The 26,642-nt window shown below is 39.9% G+C and overlaps 1 protein-coding gene across 1 annotated transcript; it reads right to left on the reverse strand.

Annotated features, from left to right (window-relative positions):
• Positions 1 to 26,174, reverse strand: LOC114669310 (gastrula zinc finger protein XlCGF8.2DB-like). The gene is made up of 3 exons (XM_051927066.1): positions 26,046 to 26,174; positions 20,044 to 20,402; positions 1 to 1,735 (listed from the first exon to the last, which is right to left on the reverse strand). Exons 2-3 carry the CDS (start codon positions 20,363 to 20,365, stop codon positions 954 to 956), a joined length of 1,104 nt encoding a protein of 367 aa, XP_051783026.1. The 5' UTR covers positions 20,366 to 20,402; positions 26,046 to 26,174; the 3' UTR covers positions 1 to 953.
• Positions 26,175 to 26,642: the final 468 nt, after the last annotated feature.

The raw sequence follows: 26,642 nt of genomic DNA on the forward strand, positions 1-26,642 counted from the left end.
TGAGTTATATAATAAAATAGTTTTATTTAAAGTAAATTGCATTCATGTAAAACATACTGCTGTGATACAAAGAGTAATGTTTAAAGGGCAATTGTTATTTTTATGTTTGGGATAGTGATCCGTCCTTTGTTATGGTGAAGTTGCAGGGCTGTTTGCCAGTGAGGCATGGCAGTTGAAATGAAACTTACCAGAATGGGGTGGACTTTGTAAAGGTGTAGACATTTCAGGATCCAAGAGTGACAAACACTGTCATATACTGCTTTTTGATAATCAATCTACGCCACACTAAGGTTTCTGCCTTTTACAGCACTCCATGATCACTTTGTCCAGTAGTAGCTGGTCTTTAGTCCCATACGACTTTCTCTTGTTCCCTTTTTATGTTCCCGCCATCAAGATGCTATGGTTCAGATGTATGTCATTTAACTCTGCGTCTATTGCTATGAATAATTTGTAGATGCTAGAGAAGCAGGCTATTGGACCACAAAGCAGGCAGTGTGGCATAGTGTTTAAGGATTTGGAGATGAAACCCTGACAAATTCTGGGTTCAAATCCAGCTACTGACACTGTGTGACCCTGAGCATGGCCCTTGACTTGCCTGTTCTCCAATTGGAAAAAAACAACAACAAGGTAACCAATTGTATCATAAATGTTGTAAATAAATGTAAAATTTCTTTGGAATATTTGTTTGTTTGGATTTTTGGATCAGGAAAGTTGTCCCTGTAGTAAGCCACTACTTCTCTCCATTGTGAATTCGGCTGTATTTCTGAAGAGTACTCTTGTGATAGAATTCTTTCCCACATTAATTTCAGCCATACAATGTTTCTCCTGTGGCTCCCAAGATGGCTCCTGTGTGAGAATTGCTTGCCACATTCAGAACAGAAATGTGGCTTTTCATTTGTGTAAATTATTTTGTGTCTCTAGAGATTGCTAATTTGCGAGAATTGTTTTCCACATTAATTACAACAATACGGCTTTTCTCCAATGTGAATTCTTGTGTGACTCTGAAGACGTCGCCTGTCAAAAAATTGCTTGCCACATTCAGTACAGCAATACGGCTTCTCTCCAGTGTGAATTCTTGTGTGGTTCCGTAGATGGCTCTTGTCAGAGAATTGCTTTTCGCATTCAATACAGCAATACGGCTTCTCACCAGTGTGAATTCTAATGTGTCTCTGTAGACCACTCTTTTGAGAGAATTGTTTGCCACATTCAGAACAGCAATGTGGCTTTTCTCTTGTGTGAATCCTTTTGTGGCTCTGGAGATTGCTAATATGTGAGAATTGTTTACCACATTCAGAACAGCAATATGGCTTTTCACCTGTGTGAATCCTTTTGTGGCTCTGGAGATTGCTAATTTGCGAGAATTGTTTGCCACATTCGGAACAACAATGTGGCCTTTCTCCTGTGTGAATCCTTTTGTGTCGCTGGAGGTTGCTAATATGTGAGAATTGTTTACCACATTCAGAACAGCAATGTGGCATTTCACCTGTGTGAATCCTTTTGTGGTTCTGGAGATTGCTAAAATGGGAGAATTCTTTGCCACATTCAGAACAGCAATGTGGCTTTTCTCCTGTGTGAATCCTTTTGTGGCACTTGAGATGGTTAATTTGCGAGAATCGTTTGCCACATTCAGTACAGCAATGTGGCTTTTCTCCTGTGTGAATTCTTCTGTGTTTCTGAAGAGCACTCTTGTACCAGAACTGTTTGTCACACTCAGGACAGCAATGAGGTTTGTTTCCTGTGATTAAAAATAAAAACAGAAGAGTTTTGTTTTGCAATCCATTGTCTTATTACCAATATTGAGGAACAACATTAAATCCTGTATAAGGTAATTTAAATTCTGGACAATGTTTTAAAACCATAAGAAATCACAATATTTAAGTTACAACTTGCCTTCTGTATTACAGCTAGTTACCACATGAGCACAATCTCTGGAGCAAATAAGCTGAAACAATAAATTAAACAGATCACATGCAAAAGAAACAACTGGCAAGATTATTGGTCTTCCTTTGGTAAAGGATAAGTCTAGTCTTTTCAAAATGTGCTTTCACATTGGCACACCAGTACCCTTCATCTGCATCATACAATTCAAGATCAGCTCAGTTATTCTTTAAAAATCTATAAAAACTGCTTCACTTTAGAATGCAATTTGATGTGACAAGCTAATATACAGTATATCATGGCTGTGAAGAAATAACTTCAAATTGAAAAATACCAAATGTATCCTAAAACTAAATTACAGAACTGTGTCATCACAGTTTGAAAACAATATTGAAAATTATGTTTCTTTCATTTTATCTGATTTATGCAGGTAAAAAAAAAAGTGTTGATCTTTAATTATCACAATATTGAACACAGTTTCTTTTTTTAAAAGAGAGTGCCATGTCAAGCATGTGATATGCACCTTTAATAATCGGAATGTGTCCTGATATTACTCCACATTTAGGAAGCATAAGCAATTGTGAATCAGCTTCATCAGCTTTAATGCTAATGCAAATGAAAGTGACAAGAAGTGCACTGGACATGCAACAGCAAGACAACCTCCAAAAGGGGAATGGTTTTGCAGGTGGTGGCCACAGACAATTGCTCTCTCCTTATCCATCCTAACTGATTCTTCTCTAATTTTGTGTTTTGCTAGTGTCCTTGTCACTAGTGGTAACAAGGCAGTACCTGCAGCCAATTCAGGTCGCACAGGTAGTACATCCTCCAGGTACATCCATACGTGCATTCGCAAGAACGTCTCAAGAGCATGGAGGAGATACCAAGAGACAGGCTGTTACACGAGGAGAGCTGGGGGATGAGTGGGCCAGTCAATGGCATCATTGCCTTCATCATCCAGGAACTGTCTACACACTCTGGCCATATGGAGCCAGACATCGTCCTACTCCAGGAGAAACCTAGGGCCCACTGCAGCAGTGCAAGATCTGACAATGTCTCTGAGGATTTCATCTTGGTACCTAACAGCAGTTAGGGTACCGTTTCCCACCACGCAGAGGCAAGTGCAACCCTCCAAGGATATGTCCCCCCAGACCATAAATGACCCATCACGAAACTGGTCATGCTAGATGATGTTGCAGGCTACATAACGTTCACCACAGTGTGAACAAGTTCTCATGTGTGCAGAGAATGGGGCACCAATGGTGGAGCTACCAATTGTGGTATTCTCCGGTGAATGGCAATAAAGCAGCACGGTGATGGGCTGTGAGCACAGTTTCCCAAGAGGATGTTGGTCCCTTCATGACACCATCACGGAGTCTGTTGGTAACAGTTTACTCCAAAACATGAACACCAGTATCCAGCTGGAGGGTATTTATTAGGACTCTGGCAGTACTCCTCCTATTCCACCTCGCACAAAAGAGCAGATACCGGTCCTTCTGCTGGATTGATGCCCTTCTATGGCCCTGTCCAGCTCTCCCCGTATAACATCCCATTTACTAGTATCTCCTCCATTCTCTCGAGACCTTCTTGCAATGACATTTATGGATGTGCCATCCTGAAGGAGCTGGATTACGTGTGCAACTAGAATTGGCTACAGGTATCACCTCACTCTACCAGTAGTGACAAGGACAAAACTAGAGAAGAATCCATCAGGAAGGATGAGGGGAGAGTAATTGTCAGTGGCCACCACTTGCTGTTGCCTCTGGAGTGCACCTGCTGTCACTTTCATTTGCACCAAAGCAGGTGAAGTTGATTCACAATCGCTTATGCTTCCTAACTGAACAGACTGATATTCCTGAGGTTTACTTGACTTGGTGTTACACTTTGGTGATTAAGTGTTCCTTTCAATTTTTTGAGCAGTGTATAAAAATGACTTATTTACACCAAACACAGCTGTTAGTGGATTAGGAGAGATTGTGAAGCCAAGGCTGTCTGAAAGGCATTTAAAGATTTTGGTCCAATTTGGTGCACACCCAAAACATATGGCCCAGTGAGGCTGGAACTTGATTGCAACATTCACAGATTGGATCTTGCCCTGGAAACATTTTGAACAATTTTAAACGAGACAGATGCACTCGATAGATGATTTTAAGGTGAATAATTGCTTTGCGCTTAGGGAGTTCGAGTGAATTCTGTGCATTGTTGCCTTCCACTCCTTTTCCAAAATGTTGAGTGAGAGATCCTTTTCCCACTGTACTCTGGGATCTTTGAAAGTGAAGGACTTTAAAATGTTTTGTATAATTACACAAATGCTGTCTGAGTCCTCAAGACTGATCAATATTTTTCTGGAATAGAAATAGGTGGGAGGTGAGGAAAATTAGGCAGGTCCAATATTAGATTGGACACCTTCCCTTTAATCATCACAGACCAGTTTAAATACCTAAGGGTAAACATCACAAGTAAACATAAAGTTCTTTATCAACAAAATTTTGCTGTCTGCATGGAAAAACTTAAGCAAGACTTGCATGGTCTACCCGCCATCTCACTTCAGCTGGACGAATCAACATTGTCAAGATGAATATCCTTCTTAAGTTTCTTTTTTGTCTTTCAAAGCATTCCAATATTCATCAACAAATCATTTTTTAAGAAGTTAGATTAAATCATAACCTCATTTATTTGGAATTCAAACCCTACAAAAACCTAAGGCAGAAGGTGGCATGGCTCTGCCTAACTTAAAATGTTATTACTGGGTGACAAATATACAAATGATAAAAACCTGGACATGGACACAAATAGATGAACAGACACAGGATTGGACCACAATAGAAATAAAATCCTGCAGTACTTCTTTATATTCCTTGCTTTATACCCGAATAAGTACAAGTTATAGCCACTAACAACCCAATTGTGCTTCATTCACTCAGAATATGGAACCAATGTAGGAAGTACTTCAAGATAGAAGATTTTATCTGTGGCACCTCTGCACAATAACCACCATTTTCCACCCTCTGAAACATAAGTACAGTGATCCCCCGCTATATTACAGTTCAGCTATCATGCCCCTGCTACATCGCGGATTTATTAATACTATTATTATTACTAGGGGGCAGAGCCCCCTACTTGCTTCGCTCGCCCACCCCCGGGATTGGTTTACCAGATAAACAATTTAAAGTGATTGTTATTTCCATGGGAATTGTTACATATGCACTATTTTAATTTTTACTTTAAAACTTTAGTAAAAACAATATTTGTCCTTTATTTCCTGCCCTGGGCGTAGTTAAATCTTTTTGTCACGGCACTTATAACGCTGCTCAGGTTGTGAAGGGGGGTCTGAACGCACGCTAAAGAGATGTGATCGGTTCAGCTGGTGTCTTGCTGCAGCTGCTGGCCAGCGGTGTGTTGTGCTTGTCGCGCTTTGCATCAATCACTTTAAAGCCTGTAAAGCAGCTGTCCTTTTGCCACTTTGTGTCTCTGCCGCTCGCTTTGTGAAGGCGGGGAGCCGAACGCATGCTAAGCAGAAGTGGACAGATCAGCTACAGGCTGCTTCTACTAAGATGCCTGTTCTGCATGTTGCTCTGCGAGTTCTTAAAGAGGAGGAGGAGAAGGAGGGGGTGAGGGCTGAACGCCCGCTAAGGAGAAGTGCGTGGATTATTCTGCAGCTGCTGCTGGCAAACTGCGTGTTCTGCTTCTCGCCAAAAGCATTCCAACAACTGCTAGGTTAGATGTCAATGAACTTGTTTTAAATTGTAAGTAGGTCGGGTCGTCAAAGTTTCTGTCCCAGATGATCTGATCTCGATCGCTTCGCTCAAACCCCCCACACCAGAGGTGCATTACGCTCCTGCCACTTCGAGTTCTGAACACACCGGGGTTGTGGGGTTGGTTGGTTAAGCTGAATGCACACTAAGGAGAAATGGACTTTGTGCTGCTTCTGCCAAGATGCTTGATCTGCTTGTCGCTCTGTGTGTTAATCATTTAAAAGCCGATACAGCAGCTGTCTTTCTGTCTTACTGCCTTGTCTTGCATGACGTTAAAATGTTTTATAATAGAGAGATGTTACTCATATCCTTAGCCCGACATCCATATATCATGTGTGTTTACAAAGTGTGTTTTAATAAGTTTACATGTGTTTAAACCGTGTAGGGGGGTATTTTAAGGCTTAAACTCTCTCTCTCTCTCTATATATATATATATATTAATTAAAAAAAAAAAGTGGTCTTTCTGTATCGCGGATTTTCACCTATCGCGGGTGGGTCTGGAATGTAACTTCCGCGATAGGCGGGGGGATCACTGTAGTTTTTCATTTTTGGAAAACATACAGGATTAAATCACTTAGAGATTTGTACACAGACGACGTCTTCGCATCCTACAAACAATTACACTCCAAATTTAACCTTCCAGCAACACATTTCTTTCACTACCTTCAAATTAGAAACTTTGCTAAACAGAATCTGCCCAGTTTTCCTCACCTCCCACCTACTTCTATTCCGGAAGAAATATTGATCAGTTTCGAGGACTCAAGACAGCATTTCTGTAATATATAAAACCATTTTACAGTCCCTCCCTTTCAAAGATCCAAGAGAACAGTGGGAAAAGGACCGCTCACTCAACATATCAGAAAAGGAGTGGAAGGTAGCAAAGCAGAGAATCCACTCAAGCTCCATATGTGAAAAGTATTCAACTTAAAATTGTATATCGAGCGCTTCTCTCATTTAAAATTGTCCAAAATGTTTCCAGGGCAAAATCCAACCTGCAAACGTTGCAATCAAGTTCCCGCCTCACTGGGTCACATGTTTTGGGCCTGCTCCAAACTAACATCATTTTGGACAAAAAATTTTAAATGCCTTTCAGACAGCCTTGGTGTCACAATCCCTACTAATCCCCTAGCAGCTGTGTTTGGTGTACTTCCAGATGGGCTTTAAGTGGAGAAGGACAAACTGTAATTGCCTTTACTTTTTCAGAACCTTGAAGGATCTAATCAATAATACATTAGAATAAGCATTTAAATTGAGAAAGCAGATTTTCTTCCCTTTTTTTTTAATCATACTCTTAAAGCTTTACTCTGTCTGTTGGCCTAGCTCTCTGTCATGGGTGGGGGTTGATTGGATTTGAACTCTGTCTTGTCAAGCTTGACTTGCTTGTATGGAATGTTACTTGCTTTAAATAAATTCAATAAAATGTTAAAAAAAATAGCAGATCTCAAACAATTTTTTTCAACACTTTATGGCAAATTAACTGTATTGTTTCTTTTAGCAACATATTCCGGTACCTGATAAAGTGCACATATACTTTTACTGCCAAAACTAGAACAGAGAGTGGGCATGGGTACTTTAGAAGAATGAGAAGGTCAGAATACTGGCTTTTACATTAAAGAAAGTGGAGAAAGAAATTGAGAAGTAGTGCTGCTGCTTTGCAGTAAGGAGATTGTAGGTTCGATTCCCGGGTCCTCCCGGAGTGGAGAACGCTTTGAGTAGTGAGAAAAGCGCTATATAAATGTAAAGAACTATTATTATTATTATTAGAAGCAGAAATCTGAAGAGCCAATCTTAGCCTGGAGAGGAATGGTAGAAGTAGACATATATGATGTCCAGTTTAACTCTTTGATGGCTGAATATTTTTTCCACACAAAGCAATGGCTTCACACCAAGATCAACATAACACACTGTGTGCTGTGGCTGCTGTCGGTACATGTTCGCCATCGCTGGTGGTATTGGCTGCACATGGGGTTGTTGCTGTTGGGGCTCGATGGCCAGCAGGAATGCGTGGTGGGCTGGCGACGCAATCTGATTTGTATCTCTTGTCATCGTACATGGCTGTCCTTCCAGGCGAATGTTGCCATCAGTGCATCAGCTACACGAACGTGTTGAGCATCACAATCAGCTGATGCTGGTACCTCACTTTCACTTTCGATCTCCATCACCAGAATCAAAATTGGAGTCTGACAATTCTGAGTCTGATTCAGCAATAAAGCGCTAAACGTTATCCACGGCGTACTTTGCGTATTCGCTTTGGTCTCTCGCCAGACGTCGATGCCATTTTAGAGGCCGTTTGCTCCTTGCTATTCACGCACGCAGAGGCAATTGAAGTCAAATCAATGAAGTGAACTTTCCTTCAAGCACAGAGAGTTGAACTAAAACGTAACGGTGAATTTTGTCGCAGTTTACAGCAGATTTTTGTCCTCTGCCCCTGAATTTCGAGAAAAGTCAACGCCCGCCCTGAAAGAGTTAACTTAGCATGGGAGAAAAGTGAGGCAAATCCTTGGCAGGAATTAAGAGAGAACCTGCTTTAATGAGTTTGGACCTTTACGTTTTGTCCTTTAATTAAAAAGGAGACTCCTTGTCTGAATGTGGATTGTGTTTGAGCTTGTGTTTAGTATAACGGCTCACATTTTGAATACAGTAATCCCTCCTCCATCGCGGGGGTTGCGTTCCAGAGCCACCCGCGAAATAAGAAAATCCGCGAAGTAGAAACCATATGTTTATATGGTTATTTTTATATTGTCATGCTTGGGTCACAGATTTGCGCAGAAACACAGGAGGTTGTAGAGAGACAGGAACGTTATTCAAACACTGCAAACAAACATTTGTCTCTTTTTCAAAAGTTTAAACTGTGCTCCATGACAAGACAGAGATGACAGTTCCGTCTCACAATTAAAAGAATGCAAACATATCTTCCTCTTCAAAGGAGTGCTTGTCAGGAGCAGATCATGTCACATAGATAGAGAAAAACAAACAGATCAATAGGGCTGTTTTTCTTTTAAGTATGTGAAGCACCGCGGCACAAAGCTGTTGAAGGCGGCAGCTCACACCCCCTCCGTCAGGAGCAGACAAAGAGAGAGAGATAGAGAGAGACAGAGTTTGTTTTTCAATCAAAAATCAATACGTGCCCTTCGAGCTTTTAAGTATGCGAAGCTCCGTGCAGCATGTCGTTTCAGGAAGCAGCTGCACAAAAGATCACAACGTGAAGATAATCTTTCAGCATTTTTAGACGAGCGTCTGTATCGTCTAGGTGTGCGAACAGCCCCCTGCTCAATCCCCCTATGTCAGGATCAGAGAAAGTCAGCGCAAAAGAAAGAGAAAAGTAAGCCGGGTACCTTCTCAGCCATCTGCCAATAGCATCCTTTGTATGAAATCAACTGGGCAAACCAACTGAGGAAGCATGTACCAGAAATTAAAAGACCCATTGTCCGCAGAAACCCGCGAAGCAGCGAAAAATCCGCGATATATATTTAAATATGCTTACATATAAAATCCGCGATGGAGTGAAGCCGCGAAAGGCGAAGCGCGATATAGCGAGGGATTACTGTAATTAAAAAAAAAAACAGATAAAGAACAATTTGCTTTTGCTGTTTAGCAAACAATAGGTTTTAACATAAGATTTAAATTTGTCCGTTTTACTTGTAAACCTGTTAAAGGCATCAGCCTTGTAAATTCTGAAAAAAAAATGTAAAGAACAGTTTACTAGAGTTTTCAAACAAACTGAAACTCAGAACCAAATCAGTTACATTCTCTGAAATCCTCCCAGCACTAGGTGGAAAAAAAACAGATAAATAGAAAATAATATTCATTTATAATGCAGTGACGAACATGTTTTGCCTACAAGGGGGTTTCATTTTTTTCAGCCACTGGATTCCCTTTCACTGTAAAATCTCCTTTACAAATAAGATGGATCACATCTACTAGAGCTGGGGGTGCCAAGTCCAGTCCTGGAAGACCACTGTGCCTGCAGGTTTTCATTCTAACCCTTTTTTGAATGAGTGCCCTGTTTGTGCAGCTAATTAACTTCTTGTGAATTCATTTTAATTGAATTGTCTTTTTAAGGTGTATTCCCCTGAATTTCTTCATCGTTACTCTGAATTTCTTCATTTCTTTTCTTAAATGGCACCCAAACAGAAATGAAATGTGAAGTAAGGGAGCCAAGAGAAGACCAACTAACTCAGGGCCTCAAACTCCAACCAATTTCAGATGCTTAATGAGGTGACGATTCTTGTCGTTAATTAAACTTGTTCTTTAATTCCATGGCTTGTTGCTGCTCTCATTGTGCATTAGCAGACATTTCCAAAATTGTTGATTTTCTCTTTTCTGAGAGCTCAGTTAAAATGTTTGGTGACCTGAGCAGATCAACATTCCTGAGACCTTCATCTTTATTTTCAGATATTGTATGATGGACACCAGTTGTTTTGGTTCATTTTGCATCTCATTATTGTTTGGCTGGTAATTAAGGAAAAAAACCAATGAAGGGGTCTGAGTCTTCAAGAGCAAGTCAATTAAAATACGTTCAAAAGAAGATAATTAGCAGCTAAAACAGGGTCACTCATTAAAAAAAGGGTTAGAATGAAAACCTGCAGCCACGGTGGTCCTCCAGGACCCGGGTTGGTGACCCCTGTACTAGAGAATGGAACTAATGTTGAAGGACGCTGAATCTGCAAGGAAGTCTGCAAACATTTTAACTAGACTATGTGGGGTGGTGAAAAACTGAAGATAAAAAAAAAAAAAAAAAAAAAAATTTGAACCCGACCAAAAAAAGGAAACAGAAAAACAAAACATAGCTTTTCTCACTTAAAATATAGGAGCATTAGAAAGAAACTGCATGAATGAGAGGCAACAGCATTGACATGAGACTATGATATTGTAGGAATTACAGAGACGTGACTACATGAGAGTGGTGGAGAGGAACACGATATTAGTGGCTACACCTGCTTCAGGAAAGATAGACAAGGAAGGAAAGGAGAAAGTCTGGTGTTATATGTGAAAAATATCCATATCTAAAAATTCAAGATGGAAGATGGGAACACATCAGAATCATTGCAAGTTCAGGCTAGTAAGGAAGAAAGCCAGAGACTTGGTTGCTGGAGTCTGCTACAGACCAGCAGATTTTGATATTTCTGGCAACAGAATATTATTTAATCAAATAAGACTTATGTGCACAAATGGACATAGTGCTCATGAACTTTCCAAACACTTATTGGAAAGCCCCTGTCAGAAACACAAAAGAGGAAACTGAAAGGGTGCACACGGCAAATGACTGTTTTCTCACTCAATTTGTGTCAAGCCCAACATGTGGTGATCTCTGTCTAGATTTGTCTTTTTGAACAATAAAGACAGGGTAATAAAACTAGAAGTGTCTGACACTTTAAGCAACAGTGATAACAACATGGTAAAATTTGAGATTTATCTTTGAAAACACACAAATAAATAATAAAACAAAGACTTATAACATGCAGAAAGCAGACTCTATTATGATAAAGCATCTAGAAAACACAGAATAAGCAAGTAAAAACTCAGCAACTATAAATGAAACAAAACCAAAGTCCAACATGACAGACAATAATCATTCATCCTTTTATCACATTGTGAAGATTACGTACCTCAGAGGCCAGGGCCCTAGTAATTCTGGAAGCAGATTTAATGATGGAAATAAACACTGGTGGCCTATGAGGACCCAAAATCATACCAAATCATGACAAACCTTCTGATCCAGGTGCAAAATAAGTACATTCCAATAAAACAAAACAATTAAATTAGAATTGTAGCAAATGGAAAAATAAGGTTATTATTAATACAAAGTAAATCTGAAAAGATCACTGTACAAGAACATTAAAAATACAGACAAATAATTCTGACTTACAGGAATACCAGACACAAGAGAGAGAGAGACGAGTAGATTGATTGATTTCAAAAGAGAAACCAAAAAAACAGCAAGCAATTTTTGGGGTACTAATCTACACAAAAACAGAAATCAATGAAAATGAACTGAGCACATATTTTGCCCACGTATGCATATGTAAAGAAAAAGACAAATGGAATGCCCCAAGCAGAAATAAATATAAACTCACAGTTACAGATTTTATAATATCACAGTCATATGTTCTTCAAGCTAATTATGTTAAAGATAAAATTACCCAAAGCCCGGATGGGACTTTATCAATTATATTGAAAGAAGTCTCATCTATAAACCCTTAGTGGACGTTGTGATGGATGGCTGGCATGAACAGACAACCCGGCCAGGACCTAACAGGGATCCTTACCAGGCCAGGAAGCCATTGTAAAGAAGGACAGGGGAGGGCAGACTGCTCAGGGCACAGTCTCTCCTGAGCCACTAGGGGGCAGACTCCTTGGGTTATGGTGCCACAACAGATTCCTATAGTGTACATGAGGAATTGTAGTTCGTTGCTTTAGCCCTGTTGGGTTCTGTGCTGCCAGGGTGAGCAGAAGGAACTACCAAGCCCCACTTTGTGGAGCTCCAGCCTCACCGAGAAGTGCTTCCGGGCTACAATTTTGGGATACTGAAAGTACTCACAGGTTTTATATAAAAGGAGCTGCCCACCTCAACTCAGACTTCAAAAAGCCTTCGACTACACACCAAAGATTAATTCTGAAAGTAGAACCTGTAGGCATCAGAGGACACTGGATCTCAAGTTGGCAAACTGGCAGGAAACAAAGAGTACAGATAAGAGGAGAATGGGGTCATCAATGGAGTCCTTCGGAAGTCTGTCCTACTACTTTTTCTGATTTAAAGTTAGTGCTGGGCAGTATGACCAAAATTCTATATCACGGTATTTTTCTAAATTATCCCGGTTTCACAGTATTGGACGATATTTTTTTCCCCATGCATGAGTGGATGTTAACCACATTTTCCACTGCAATTACTGGCTAAGAATAACCTATTCCACTGTCATGAGAATTGTATATTGTACAAAAAATTTTTTTAATGTGCACACAAGTATTAATCCAGGTTTACATGGCCCCATAAAGTCATAGTCTTCAAGGGGGTGGCACTAATGAAGAGAAGGAATCACATTGCATGACAGATGCAGTCAAAAATATAGAACCTTTTTATTGAACACGGTTTGCAAACAATTTAAACTAAAACTTTGACAACATATTTTCAACCATCCAAAGAGGCATTTAGACTTAGTAAAATACCCAGAGGTGCTTGTCAAAAGTTGTACTGTACTGAACATGTCTTAGAAAAGGAATAAATAGTAAATATGTTTTGTAAACCAACTACACTTTCTGTTAATGTTAACAATCTCTGTCCACCGACACGATAAAGTGACTTTTTAAATAACTTTACCTTTATTAAAATGCATAATATTTAAACTAATAAATAATAACAATAAATTGAATAATACTGCAACTTCCAGTAGTAATACTATTACTTCCAAGACGTCAAGCCCAGGTGCATTACACAGTATTCACCACATTAAAATAAAATAAAATAAAACAAGTACAACTTGGTGATGACATCTTTACCAACTGAACCATCATTAAGGCAAACTGCCATTAATATAGACCTTGCTTCAAGATTAAGCTATATACATAAATAATAAAACTGCAACTTGCATTTATAATGCTATTTGTGGAATAGCCCTACGGAAGTGTATTAGGGCCACGGTGAAGAAAAAAATACGGACACGGAAGAAAAAAAAAACCTATATGTCGAGACTAAAGTCGACATTTCCACTTTATTCTCTTAGTTTATTTTGTCATTAAAGTAGAATGTCGTAAACTAAACTTTATCCTAAAATCAATGATTAATTAACTAGATTTTCTCAAACCCCATCATAAGTTAATGTAGCACATTAAATGCTTTATGTTAAGTGTTCCCTATGCGTTACGCTATTCTTAAACTGACTTCATCTTGCACTAAGAGGCAGCGATTGCCACACAGAATACATTCACTTCATGATATTCCTGCTCTCTGGAAATGTAGAATGCCAAGATAATTTTTCATGATGAAATGCATTAAAGCAGGTATTAATCATGCACGGTAGTGAGGCGGTAGTGTTGCTCCCTCGCAGTAAGGGGTCCCCAGATGTACATTCAGTGTAAAGAACTTTATGGCAGGTGTGACGAGGTTACAAAAAACTGGATGTATGACTGGGTATCGTACAGGTTTAACTTAAATATTGTGTAAATGTTGGGTTCGTGCTCTGGTGGTCGAAGACATGAACACAGAATTCAATGGATGTTCTTCTGAGTGGGCTTTCTTTATTTCATGTGTGTTGTCTCTTTCTGGCGTATTAAACCCCCAGTTCCTATCCTTCCTTTTTCTTTCTCCACATAACCAATCGCCACACGATAAATGTCCTTGTGAAATTACAACTAGTTATAAACTTAGACCATGGAGTGTTCAGAACTTTAAAAAAAATCTTTGTAATACATGTTTAATTATGCTGTCCATTCAGGGTTGTGCCCATCCCAGCAACCATTGTGTGCAAGGCAGGAACAAATCCTGAACGTGCCAGCACATTGCAGGGTGAATACAAGCAATACATACACTAGCAGAGTCAATATAGCATAACAAAACCCGCCATCCTACGTGACTTTGAAAGAAAACTGAAGCACGCCGAGTAAACCCACCAGAAAAACATGCAAATTCAAAGCAGGGAATACCCGGGACCCCATTGCTACGAGGCAACAGTGCAACCTCCACGCCACTGTGCCCCCACATGATTAATACATGCTTTAATGCATTTCATCATGAAAATTATATCAAGTATTTATCTTAGCATTCTAAATGCTCAGGGATCAGGAAAATCATGAAATTAATGTATTCTGTGTGCTGACTGCGCCTCCTCTCAGTGCAAGAGGAAGTCAGTTTAAGAAGCACTAGCGATAAACATGGCTCCGGGAACACTTAAAGCAAAGCATTTAACGCGCTACATAACTTATGACGGGGTTTGAAAAAATCTAGTAAATTAAATATTCATTTTAAGATGAAGTTTAGTTTATGATGTTCTACTTTAATAACAAATTATGAGAATAAAGTCAACAAGTCGACTTTAATCTCGACAAACGGCGAGAATAAAGTGGAAATGTCGACTTTATTCTCGTCATAACCATCAAGATTAAAGTGGAAATGTTGAGAATAAAGTCAACATGTCGTCACACTATTACACAGTACCCAGGTACATTACACAGTATTGAAAATAAATAAATAAAACAAGTACAACTTGGCTTGCAGTATTATCCAGTAGTATAGAAACAGTATTCACACATTTGAACATAATGGTCCACATCCAACCTTTTAAATCTAAAGTATCTCCAGACAACAGAAGTGACTCCTTTTTCCAGCAAAAGTTCTTCTGTGTCATCATGTTCAACTTTATCGTCTACTACAGCTTCAGTTTCAGAATGTTCTCTGTCCATTTTCACAGCACAATACCTCCAACTAACGCAAGTACTCCGTTGTATGCTTGTTTAGCGGTGTAGCAGTGAAAAAGGTCCCCCTTAAACAATTTCCCGTTGCGCCACGTTCCGAACGTTGTTTAGGTAATTTAAACCGGTGTTGCGGTATAAGAAAAATCCATATCATAACAAAAATAAAAAACGGATTTCGGTACGAACCGGTATTCCGCCCAGCACTATTTAAAGTAATAACATTGATTCTGGTATAGTAAATAAGCTTGTGAAATTCAGTGGTAAAAATAAAATTGGAGGAAAGGCAGACACAGAGGAAGCAGAAATAAGCATTCAAAAAGTCTCGGACAACGCTTGAAAAATGCAGTACAGTAATCCCTCGCTATATCGCGCTTCGCCTTTCGCGGCTTCACTCTATCACGGATTTTATATGTAAGCATATTTAAATATATATCACAGATTTTTTGCTGGTCCGTGGATTTCTGCAGACAATGGGTCTTTTAATTTCTGGTATATGCTTCCTCAGTTGGTTTTCTCAGTTGATTTCATACAAGGGACGCTATTGGCAGATGGCTGAGAAGCTACCCAACTTACTTTTCTTTCTCTCTCTCTTGCGCGGACTTTCTCTGATCCTGACGTAGGGGGATTGAGCAGGGGGGCTGTTCGCACACCTAGACGACGATATGGATGCTCGTCTAAAAATGCTGAAAGATTATCTTCACGTTGCTACCTTCTGTGCAGCTGCTTCGTGAAGCGACATGCTGCATGGTGCTTCGCATACTTAAAAGCTCGAAGGGCACGTATTGATTTTTGATGGTTGTTTTTCTTTCTTTTTCTCCCTCTCTCTCTCTCCTCCTGACGGAGGCGGTGTGAGCTGCCGCCTTCAACGGCTTTGTGCCGCGGTGCTTCGCATACTTAAAAGCCAAACAGCCCTATTGATTTGTTTGCTTTCCTCTCTCTTTCTGACTCTGTCTCTGCTCCTGACGCGCACTCCTTTGAAGAGGAAAATATGTTTGCATTCTTTTAATTGTGAGACGGAACTGTCATCTCTGTCTTGTCATGGAGCAGAGTTTAAACTTTTGAAAAAGAGACAAATGTTTGTTTGCAGTGTTTGAATAACGTTCCTGTCTCTCTACAACCTCCTGTGTTTCTGCACAAATCTGTGACCCAAGCATGACAATATAAAAATAACCATATAAACATATGGTTTCTACTTCGCGGATTTTCTTATTTCACGGGTGGCTCTGGAACGCAACCCCCGCGATGGAGGAGGGATTACTGTATAATGAAGAAAAGTACAGAGTGCTGCATGTGGGCAACAGGAACAATAATTACAAATACAAGATGGGAGACACTGAGCTACAGGAAGCAACCTCTGAAAAGTACTTATTGGTTAATGCTCACATAACATTTTCTAAGCAAGTTACAGAGGCAAATAAAAAGACAAATAAAATGTTACGTTATATAATAAAAAATTTTTGTCAACAGACATTGTGATCAGACCCTATAATGCACTAATAAGACTACATCTGAAGTAGTGTGTGCAGTTCTGGTAACCACAGTACAAGAAAGACATCGCAGCACTTGAAGTTGTGAAGAAAAGAGTAACAAAGTGCTTCATGGGACTTAAGGACATGTTCTACTGAGACAGTCTAAGAGAATCAAACCTGTTTAGACTGAGCAGAGGAGACAGGATGGGGACCTCAACCAGGTATTTAAAATCCTGAAAGGCGCTGATAAAGTAGATCCAGCAACATTCTTTCAGTTTAAGGATGAATCACATACTCAAGAACATCACTGTAAATTAAAGGAGAAATGCATTTAAAACTGAAGCCAGGAAGAACTTCTTTACACAACGAGTTGTGGTACTCTGAATAAATTACTTAGATATGGGGTCTCATGTATAACGTTGTGCATTGAATTCACACTAACACATGGATGGATAAAACTGGAAATGTTTGTACACACAAAAAAATTCAGATGCATAAAACTGTGCATAAGCAAAGGTCATGCACTTTCCCTTTATAAATCCCAATCAATGTGAACTTTATCCCCTTGGGATTAATAAAGTATCTATCTATCAATTTATCTATCTTTAACACACATGCACGCACCTACAGCCCTACCCTGACTCCTCCCCACATTTTGCATTTTTGAATATGCAAATCAATGTAAATAGCCCCTTCTGTTCAGTGTTTTGTTAAAAGACAATGGAAAAAGCACGTGGAAAAAGAGAATTTCAGTGAAATGTGAAGAGGACACAAGGAAAAACATACTATTTATTGGCTTAAGCAGTGGTATACACAACAAAAGGAAGTTGATGGAGTGATGCAGCATGGCGGAGACATTTGAAAGTTCAAGTTCAGAAAGTCACACAGTGTCCGAAATAGAAAAAAAGAAGTGGTCATATATCTAAGTCAATGTGAAAATGAAGTCGCAGCCCACCAACTGTTTATTCTGTTTTCAGACAATATTACAAAAGCCCACCCCCTGTTCTGAGGACACAAATCCATGCAGTGATGGTGCTGCTGTGCCCAACATATCTTCAGGTGCTGGCGGCTCATACACCTCTGTCTCAGAAACCACTGGGAGGCCATCTGGCCATGTGATGACGAATGTTCTTCTGGAGTCACAAAATGAAATAGTGGATGCTGTAAAAGATGTGGCCAATGAACTAAGGGCTGTACTATGTGATATTGACCACAAATTAAACAAACTTGTTAAAAAATAAATGCTGCATCTGATTACCTGTTTTTACATTCTGCTAATTACATTCAAACAAAGTTATAACAGTGTCTGATTTGGCTCATCTTTTGGTGGGTCAGGATCAGTTTCATCATATTGCATCTCTTAAGGTACTGGGAAGCCATGACTGTCTGCCACATTATGCGGCACGCTACATACTTGCACAACGGGATTTCTGTGGACTATACAGCAGCACATTAATAGAGTGGAGATACTTTCTATTTACATAAGCAAATTCATTCTCTGAAGGCATCTTTATTGTGTAGCACTGGCGCCGAGTGCCACAATGGATTGATTCTCTGCTCTTTATATGGCTCTTTGAGGTGACTCGATATCCTTAAAAGAACTGCTTGCCTTTTGCTGCACTAGTTGGGAAAAGCACCTGTGACTATGCAGAGCTGCCGTTTTTATAGGTTCTCCTGCTATAGATGATGTAAAGACAGCTCATTCTTTTGGTGATTCATCCCTGGTTGATTTAACTTGTCCAGCACCACTGCAACAGCAATGTGTGCACAGCTGAGAACTTCAGTTACAATTGGAAAACCAGATGTTGGTGCGAATTGCACTTTTAATTAACCAGTTCAACCACAGTGCAAGGAAATCTTATCCATCTGGATAACAAGCGAAGAATACCACCCTATACAGCTGGCATGGCGCGACTTAGTGATGACTGAGAAATACCCGATCGATCAGCAAGTTCACGTTGAAAAGCTCCTGTGGCTAAAAACCCGAGGGAGTATAGAACTTGCAAAGGAGTAGGTTGCGTACAATTCCTTAAAGTTTGCCTTTGTAAAGCCGGCACCATTTCAGCACACAGCATGAAGAGGAAAGCTGCTGGAAACCGACGTCGACTTAGAAGCCAGTCATCATCATCTCTAAATATCGGCCCAAACTCTTCTTTTTTCAATGTCTTCTAACAACCCTAAAGCAGCCATGGTAGTTGGAATAATTTGGCAATTCCGTGCACCATTATATTGTTACAGAATGATTACAATCAAGTGAATTAAATTTGTAAACAATATACAATTAATTTCGGTGAATTTGATAAATCCCACATCATGGATGCAAACCTAAAAAAGAAAGACACAATACCAGAAACAGTAGCACTGCTTTGACGCTGGGTGCCACCCATTTGTGAAATCAAACCAAAAACTAGAATACGAAGTGTGAGGCTGCCGTGAAAACGTGCGTAGTTTTATGCAAAGTTTAATTTTTATACATCTCAAAGTGAGTGTGGAAACAGGTGTAGTCAACATTTTTGTGCGTATGCACTGTATACATTAGGCCTGTGGAGTTGAAGCAGAAACCTTGACATCTTTTAAGAATAATCTGAATGAGATTTTGGGACAGCTTAGCTATTAGCTAAACAAATGGGCTTGATGGACTGAACGGTCTACTGTTGTTTGTCAAATTTCTTATGCTCATAGATAGATAGATACTTTATTAATCCCAATTGGAAATTCACACATTTTCTTATGTTCCAATTGTGGCTTATAATTATGAAAAACATTTTATTTCCTTTTTGTCCATATGTATAATGGATAAATATGTTGTGCGTATGTATTATTAGTTAAAGCATGCATTTTATGGCAATTTTATTTTAGTATTTTATGATCACTAAATGATAAGCCTACAGAATGTCATTTTGTTAATAAAAAATTGACAGGTAATACTTTTGGTCTGCAGTTCAAATGTAAAAATACCAAGGTTAACACTTTAATAGATAACATAAGCCTTTGATATGTCTGGTTATTTAGGAGCTCAGCAGCAAATACTGAAATACATAAAAATAAAAAAAAAACAAATAAATGAAAAGAAAAAAAACACTTGAATTGTCAATTCTAGTAACAAAAAAGTAACGATCACCATCAGCCCTAAAAAATAAAAAAATAAAAATTCTGATTGGAGCATCCCTAGTGTTTACACGCATTTACAGCTGCTAATAAAAGATATGGCTTTTTGACAAAGGATGAAAGGAAATGGCTGAAAAAAAAAAAAAAAAAAAAACCTTCCAGCTGACATATGTAATGTAGGAAATAAAACTCTAGCAGGTCCACGGGCAGTATTAACAGACAAAGTCACCCCCTAGCTTAGCCCACAGACATTCTACAAACTGGACAGTCTAATAGGAGACTTGTATTCTTTCATAATTAAATCCTAGGCACCAAAAATCTTTGAAACACTGTCCCCACTTTTCACCATAAAGTATTAGACCTCACTACAAAGGTTCACATAGACCACACAAGACCTCTCTACCACACACACACACACACACACTTACTTTCTCCACACTGCTGTGTAGACGATGGCTGGTCATCCCGAGTTCTAACTGATGACTTTTTCTTGGTCCTCTTTTTGTCAGACCTCACCTTGGGCTCAGTACTCTCCATACTTTTTGGTGTGTGCGCCTCAATGCTGACAGATGTCTCCTTGGCCTCTTCTTTAATATCTGCAGTTACAAGTTCACAATCTTCATCCTTAATGCTGGGACTCTCCTTGTTAGGGTGGATAGACTCCCATTCACAGTCCTCCTTCTTAATATTTACAGACATTAACTCCATTGTCTTTATGTCAGCCTCACATGTCTCCTCTTTCATATCCATATTGGCGTTACAGTTAATGGTAACTGCGTCTTCCTTGCTGTTGAAAGAACACAATTTAATTCCCTCAAAACTTCAGTAATTCAGGTCAAATGACACTTCAATTTCTTACTATAGCATTAACTCAGTTAAAGTTTATGTCAAGTCAGCCAGAATTGAGAAATCACACTACAGCATATTAACAGAAACTCGTCACTCTTCATATCGAGTGTGGAGTGAGGGGACAACAGGCTTCAGGTGGCCCATCAGGATTCACTACTTGGCCAACATGTATTGTCTTGAAAAGTGCTGAATGGCAGGCCACTAGCTTTGCTTCATAATAATAGTTTAATGTAAGAAATGATTAATGAATCTACAACATAGTAGAAATAAAGGAGTAGCATGGGATATATTAAGACAAATTTACATTGTAAATATGAAGCAGCTTTTTAATGTGAAAATCCAGCACATCTTATTTTAGATGGCAGCACTGACAGCAGACACCATAATAAAACACTTATCAGGGTAAAGAGTACATCGTGGGGTGTAACGCAACAGACCAGTACAATAAATCAAAGCAACAAATGGGAACAAAAACGTAAACAGCATGCAATAAAATGAGTTTTACATAGCATAGAATTAGTGTGCAATTGTGATAACTGACAGGTTTGTTCTCCATTATGTCAACAGGTAACTTGCAGGGCTGCTCGCTGGCTACATGAGGGTTTCTTGCCACTGCTTTGTGTTTCTGTTATGGAGCCTCAGATTTAGATACAAGTAATAGGACTTGTGAATTACTAAATGAACACCGGGTTCTACACCAGAATGCTTTCTATCGAGATGTTCTACACAAATGATTTGCATCCTGCTGGCTTTTCGGGTTGAAGATGGACTCAAATTCCACTCCCAAACCTACTGCCAGTTTTTACAAGACACATTCTTCTGGCAGTGGTACAGGAAAAAGTCAGCATCTTTTTTAGCATGATTTTTATGCAGGACAATGCTCCATCACATGCATCAAAGTAGGGATGCACCGATACCGAAACGGGTATCTGGTATTGGCCTCGATACCACATTTTCTAAAGTACTCGTACTCGTTAAAAGTCCCCCGATACCGGGGACCGAATCCACGGTCTGAGAAATGTCTATGTTTGAGTGGCGTGTAAGGGGTTAATCACAGGCGCCGAGTGCCTGCCCCCAGGCCCCGGCTGCAGCTCAGAGCGGGGAGAAGGCAAGGTGAGGCGAGACATGTCAGCCGTGTGGAACTATTTCAAAGTGAATGAAGACGACAAAACAAAGGCGGACTGCAAATTGTGCTCAGCGAAATTGTCCAGAGGAGGCTCAAAAGGTAGCGCATTTAACACAAGTAATTTAATCAAGCACCTAAAATCCCAACACGACAACGAGTACAAAGAGTTTACCCACGCTTCTAAACCAACACAACCCACGCTGCAGCAAACTCTTGCAAGACAAGAGAAAATGTCCAGAGACAATCCACGTGCTGTGAAAATAACACAGGCAATTATCGAGTACATTGCATTGAGTGACCAGCCACTCTCGGAGGTAGAAAATGTGGGATTCCTGCGTCTCCTCCATGTTCTGGAGCCCAGATATGATATCCCAAGCCGCCGCTACATGACTGACACGGAGCTGCCTAAACTACACGACTCCGTGAAAAAACATATCCACAGCCTACTGCAAGCCACCTCTGCGTTTAGTTTCACCACGGATATTTGGACAAGCAGTGTTAGCCCCGTGTCGCTAATTAGCCTAACCTCCCAGTGGATAGACGAGAGTTTCTTGTTTTTTTTGTTAAATTATATGACTAAAGCTGTTACCTGTAAATTTAAATCATGTTTTTATTAAGTACTCGGTATCGGCAAGTACTCGGTATCGGCGAGTACTGAAATGCAAGTACTTGTTTTCCGAAAAAGTGGTATCGGTGCATCCTTACATCAAAGTACTCCACTGCGTGGCTAGCCAGTAAAGGCCTTAAAGATGACAGAATAATGACATGGCCCCCTTCCTCACCTGACCTAAACCCTATTGAGAACTTGTGGGCCCTTCTTAAACAGGAGATTTATGGGAAAGGAAAACAGTACACCTCTCTGAACAGTGTCTGGGAAGCTGTGGTTGCTGCTGCACAAAAAAGTTGATCGGCAACAGATCAAGAAACTAACAGATTCCAAGAATGGAAGGCTTATTGCGATTATTGAAAAGAAGGGGTGCTATATTGGTCACTGATTTTTTTTTTTCATGCCAGAAATGTTTATTTGGAAATTATGTGTTGTTCATTTATTATTCTCACTTTAACCAATGAAAATAAACAAGGGAGATCGGGAAAATGTAAGCTTTTGATTTAGTTGCATAATAATTCTGCAGACTAATAGTTGCCTAATAATTGTGCGGACATGTGTATTCCCCCGATAATGTTCACACTCACATTTCCTTTGCATAACATTCAGGTTTCAGGTTTATTAACATTTTGGATTGACTGATGGCATTGTATATGTTTCATATTAAAATGAAACCCAAAAATACAACTTGCCTAATAATTGTGCACACAGTGTATACATAAAGAGAGAGAGATTTGGCTAGCATTTAAGTTTATATGCCAATGCTTCTTTATACATCTTAGTAATGACAATAAAAAGATACAGTAGCACATATTTGTTAGCTTAAAGAAGCAGTTGTTAAAGGCTTATCTTTTTCCTTCTTTCTCTCAAGCATGAAGCAGCACTGTGTCAAGGCTACCTGTAGCTTGGCCCTTATCAGTGAATCTGCTTGCTGCCGCTTACTGGCACAGTCGCCTGTTATGTTAGCCTTACAGGATGATAGTCCAACAAGCAATCATTTATTGAATTATTAATTGGGCAGTCCAGTTTTTATATATGGGTCCTTCTGATCCCAACTTGATTGTTAAGAATTGAATATTTAAGAATTGATTAACAGAAAGGACATCAATCTTTAACAGCTCAGGAGTAGGCCATGAGAATGAAGGGAAGGTTAGTCAGGTGACGCTCACTGCCAGGTGGCAAATATGTCCTGCCAGCCACTGAGAAGATCTACTGGGAAGAAGATTATTATGGGGATGTCTACAGGGGCAAGAATATTGTTATGAGAAGGTCTGCAACACCAGAGAGAAACCAGATGAGAAACCCTGTAGAGTAAATATTGGGAAACGAGTCTTGAAGGGGGGCCTTTTGTGATAAGAACTGTAATATATTCAGGGCTCACTTCATGAACTGAGACAGGCTTTATGTGCTCTGCAAAAAAGACTAAATCCATCCATCCATCCATCCATCCATCCATCCTCTTCCACTTATCCAAGGTTGGGTCACGGGGGCAGCAGCTTGAGCAGAGATGCCCAGACTTCCCTCTCCCCGGCCACTTCTAGCTCTTCCAGGAGAATCCCGAGGCGTTCCTAGGCCAGCCGGGAGACATAGTCCCTCCAGCGTGTCCTGGGTCTTCCCCAGGGCCTCCTCCCAGTTGGACGTGCCCAGAACACCTCACCAGGGAGGCGTCCAGGAGGCATCCTGATCAAATGCCCGAGCCACCTCATCTGACTCCTCTCGATATGGAGGAGCAGCGGCTCTACTCTGAGCCCCTCCCGAATGACTGAGCTTCTCACCCTATCTTTAAGGGAGAGCCCAGACACCCTGCGGAGAAAACTCATTTCGGCCGCTTGTATTCGTGATCTTGTTCTTTCGGTCACTACCCATAGCTCATGACCATAGGTCAGGGTAGGAACATAGATTGACTGGGAAACTAAGAGCTTTGCCTTACAGCTCAGCTCCTTTTTCACCACGACAGACCGATGCAGCGCCCGCATTACTGCGGATGCCGCACCGACACGCCTGTCGATCTCACGCTCCATTCTTCCCTCACTCGTGAACAAGACCCCGAGATACTTGAACTCCTCCACTTGGGGCAGGATCTCGCTCCCAACCCTGAGAGGGCACTCCACCATTTTTCCGGCTGAGGACCATGTTCTGACTGCCTTTCTGAAGACTCTGCTCATTTTTTCTGAAGATTTCTCCACAACACCACCTAGTGATAGGTGTTAAACTGAGCGATGTGGTATACTAGGCGACATTCTTCTTACTTACAATATTTATGGTACAATTAGTTACATTTCCTTTGGTTTCTAATTGGAGCACAGGCAAGTCAAGGGACTTGCTCATGGTCACACAGTGTCAGTAGCAGGATTTGAACCCACAACCTCAGGGTTTGAAGTCCAAACCCTTAAACACTACACCACACTGCCTGGTTTGCTCAATATTTTCCCTTCTAAAATTAAACTCAACGGTTGGGTTCTGTCCTGGCTATACCACAATATCCACAAAGGGTTTGATACACCTACAAATCTATCAGTATGCCACGAAGGCAATAGTTAGGAAAAATAAATCTATAAACCTTCCAACAAAATACAGTGTGTGTGCGATTCAGTACATGCACCAGCATTACAATTTAGCTGCAGTTGCATCATACAAACAAAATCTGGTTAGTTAAACACTAAGCAAATTCTCTGATGCAAGAAATGCTTGCGTGGTAAGGCAAAAGTGCTACGGAATCTGTTGGCTACTTATTTTTAATTGTTTATCTCTCAAGTCTTTTTTTTTTTTTGCAGAGATCCCTTCTTGGGCTTGCAAAATAGAAAAAAAAAAGAATTGGTAAGGAGATCCCTCTTCAAAGACTGCTACATGCTATAACATTTAGAAAATAACATGTATTACTACATCACATTTTCATACACAGGGTGTAGCTCAAAGTGCTTTACAAAAAGATAATATTGTAAAAAATTACAAAAGTATTAAAATGAGATAATAATAAAAAAATAACATACAAAATAATAATACACACTTATAAAAGATGGATAATTAATAGAGAAGTAGAGTTCTAATATATAGAATGAGTTATTGAGTCTCTAAAGAAGAGTTTGATTATAAGAATTGCCAGGAGTATAAAAACAAATAAAACTCCAGATAAGTTGAAGAAAAAAAAAAATATGCAGGGGTTCAAGATCACCAACCCAACACTAGGCATTCTGCCTAACATAATGAAAATGTTCTAAAGTAGTTCCATATTTTTAAATGCATAAATTAGCCCAGATAATCACTATATAATTAATTATGATAAGTAAGTATAAGATAAATGTTATACTTATAAAATAAGGATAGATAGATAGATAGATAGATAGATAGATAGATAGATAGATAGATAGATAGATAGATAGATAGATAGATAGATAGATTTTTATTTGTTTACACTAACAAGTTTGAGATGCGATTGAAACAGTTAAGAAAATACATTAGTTTAAGGCATGTGGACCTGCACATGTATTTATTTATTTTGAACAGATGTTCCGTAACACAATGACGGCTCTTTGACTGAACTGCTGTATACGTTACTGTAGCTACTTTACTATCTCAAAAAAAGCTCTATTTCTGTCCGAAGAAACGGAACTTCTAACTGAATGAAATATGCGACTTTGAATGAGAATTAATCGCCGGCGGTGTGTGTGGCTGCTCTGATGTAGAAATGGGTGCCGCAAGTTGAGGCCAGAGAGTTGTAAGTCACACGCGACACAGAACAACTCAAAGTTGCGGGGTCCTTATTACTCCACGTGCCTGTGATTCAAGTCGCGTAACGAATAAAAAGCCCTACTTCCAAACACCAATAGACTCGATCTCTGAACGCTTACCCCTACCTCTAGGGCTAGGTTAAAGGCCGCTCCTTTCGGCGACAAAAACCCACAGTCTAGATCACTGCCTCCAGTTTACTTCTCAAGTTTAGAGCCCCCGAGGCGCGCTCTGGTTTCACGTTTCGTCGCACTTGATGACGTCACACGCGTGTCGCGTTGCCTGTCGTTTACGTGCACGCGCATTTGCTCGCTCTATTTTATATAAACTCGCGTGCCTCTGCCTGCCTTTTTGTCTATGTACCCATTTAAAATGATGAATACGTAAGAAATGCCATTTGTAGTGTACTGAAAGTGGTATAAAACTGTAATACGCGATGAGTATATTTTGCGTGCCTCATCTCGATCGGTTCAGAGAGGCTGAGAGACGCTTCGCAAAGGAGTTCATGAAGCCATCGCGACAGTAAGCAGGACACTCCTCAGTAACCGTTGTAAGTATTTAGTGATTTTCAAATCTGTAGCTAATATGTATTGTCGATTTCTGCCACAGTGTGTTTTTTAATCACCCTTTACAATGCAGGATTCATAGACCTGAAGTGGCAATGAATAGAAGATGGATTATTGTAATTATGCGAGCTGCCTTCCGCAAATTAGTTACTG

The sequence above is a fragment of the Erpetoichthys calabaricus genome, chromosome 1 (assembly GCF_900747795.2).
Source record: "Erpetoichthys calabaricus chromosome 1, fErpCal1.3, whole genome shotgun sequence".
NCBI lineage: Eukaryota > Metazoa > Chordata > Cladistia > Polypteriformes > Polypteridae > Erpetoichthys > Erpetoichthys calabaricus.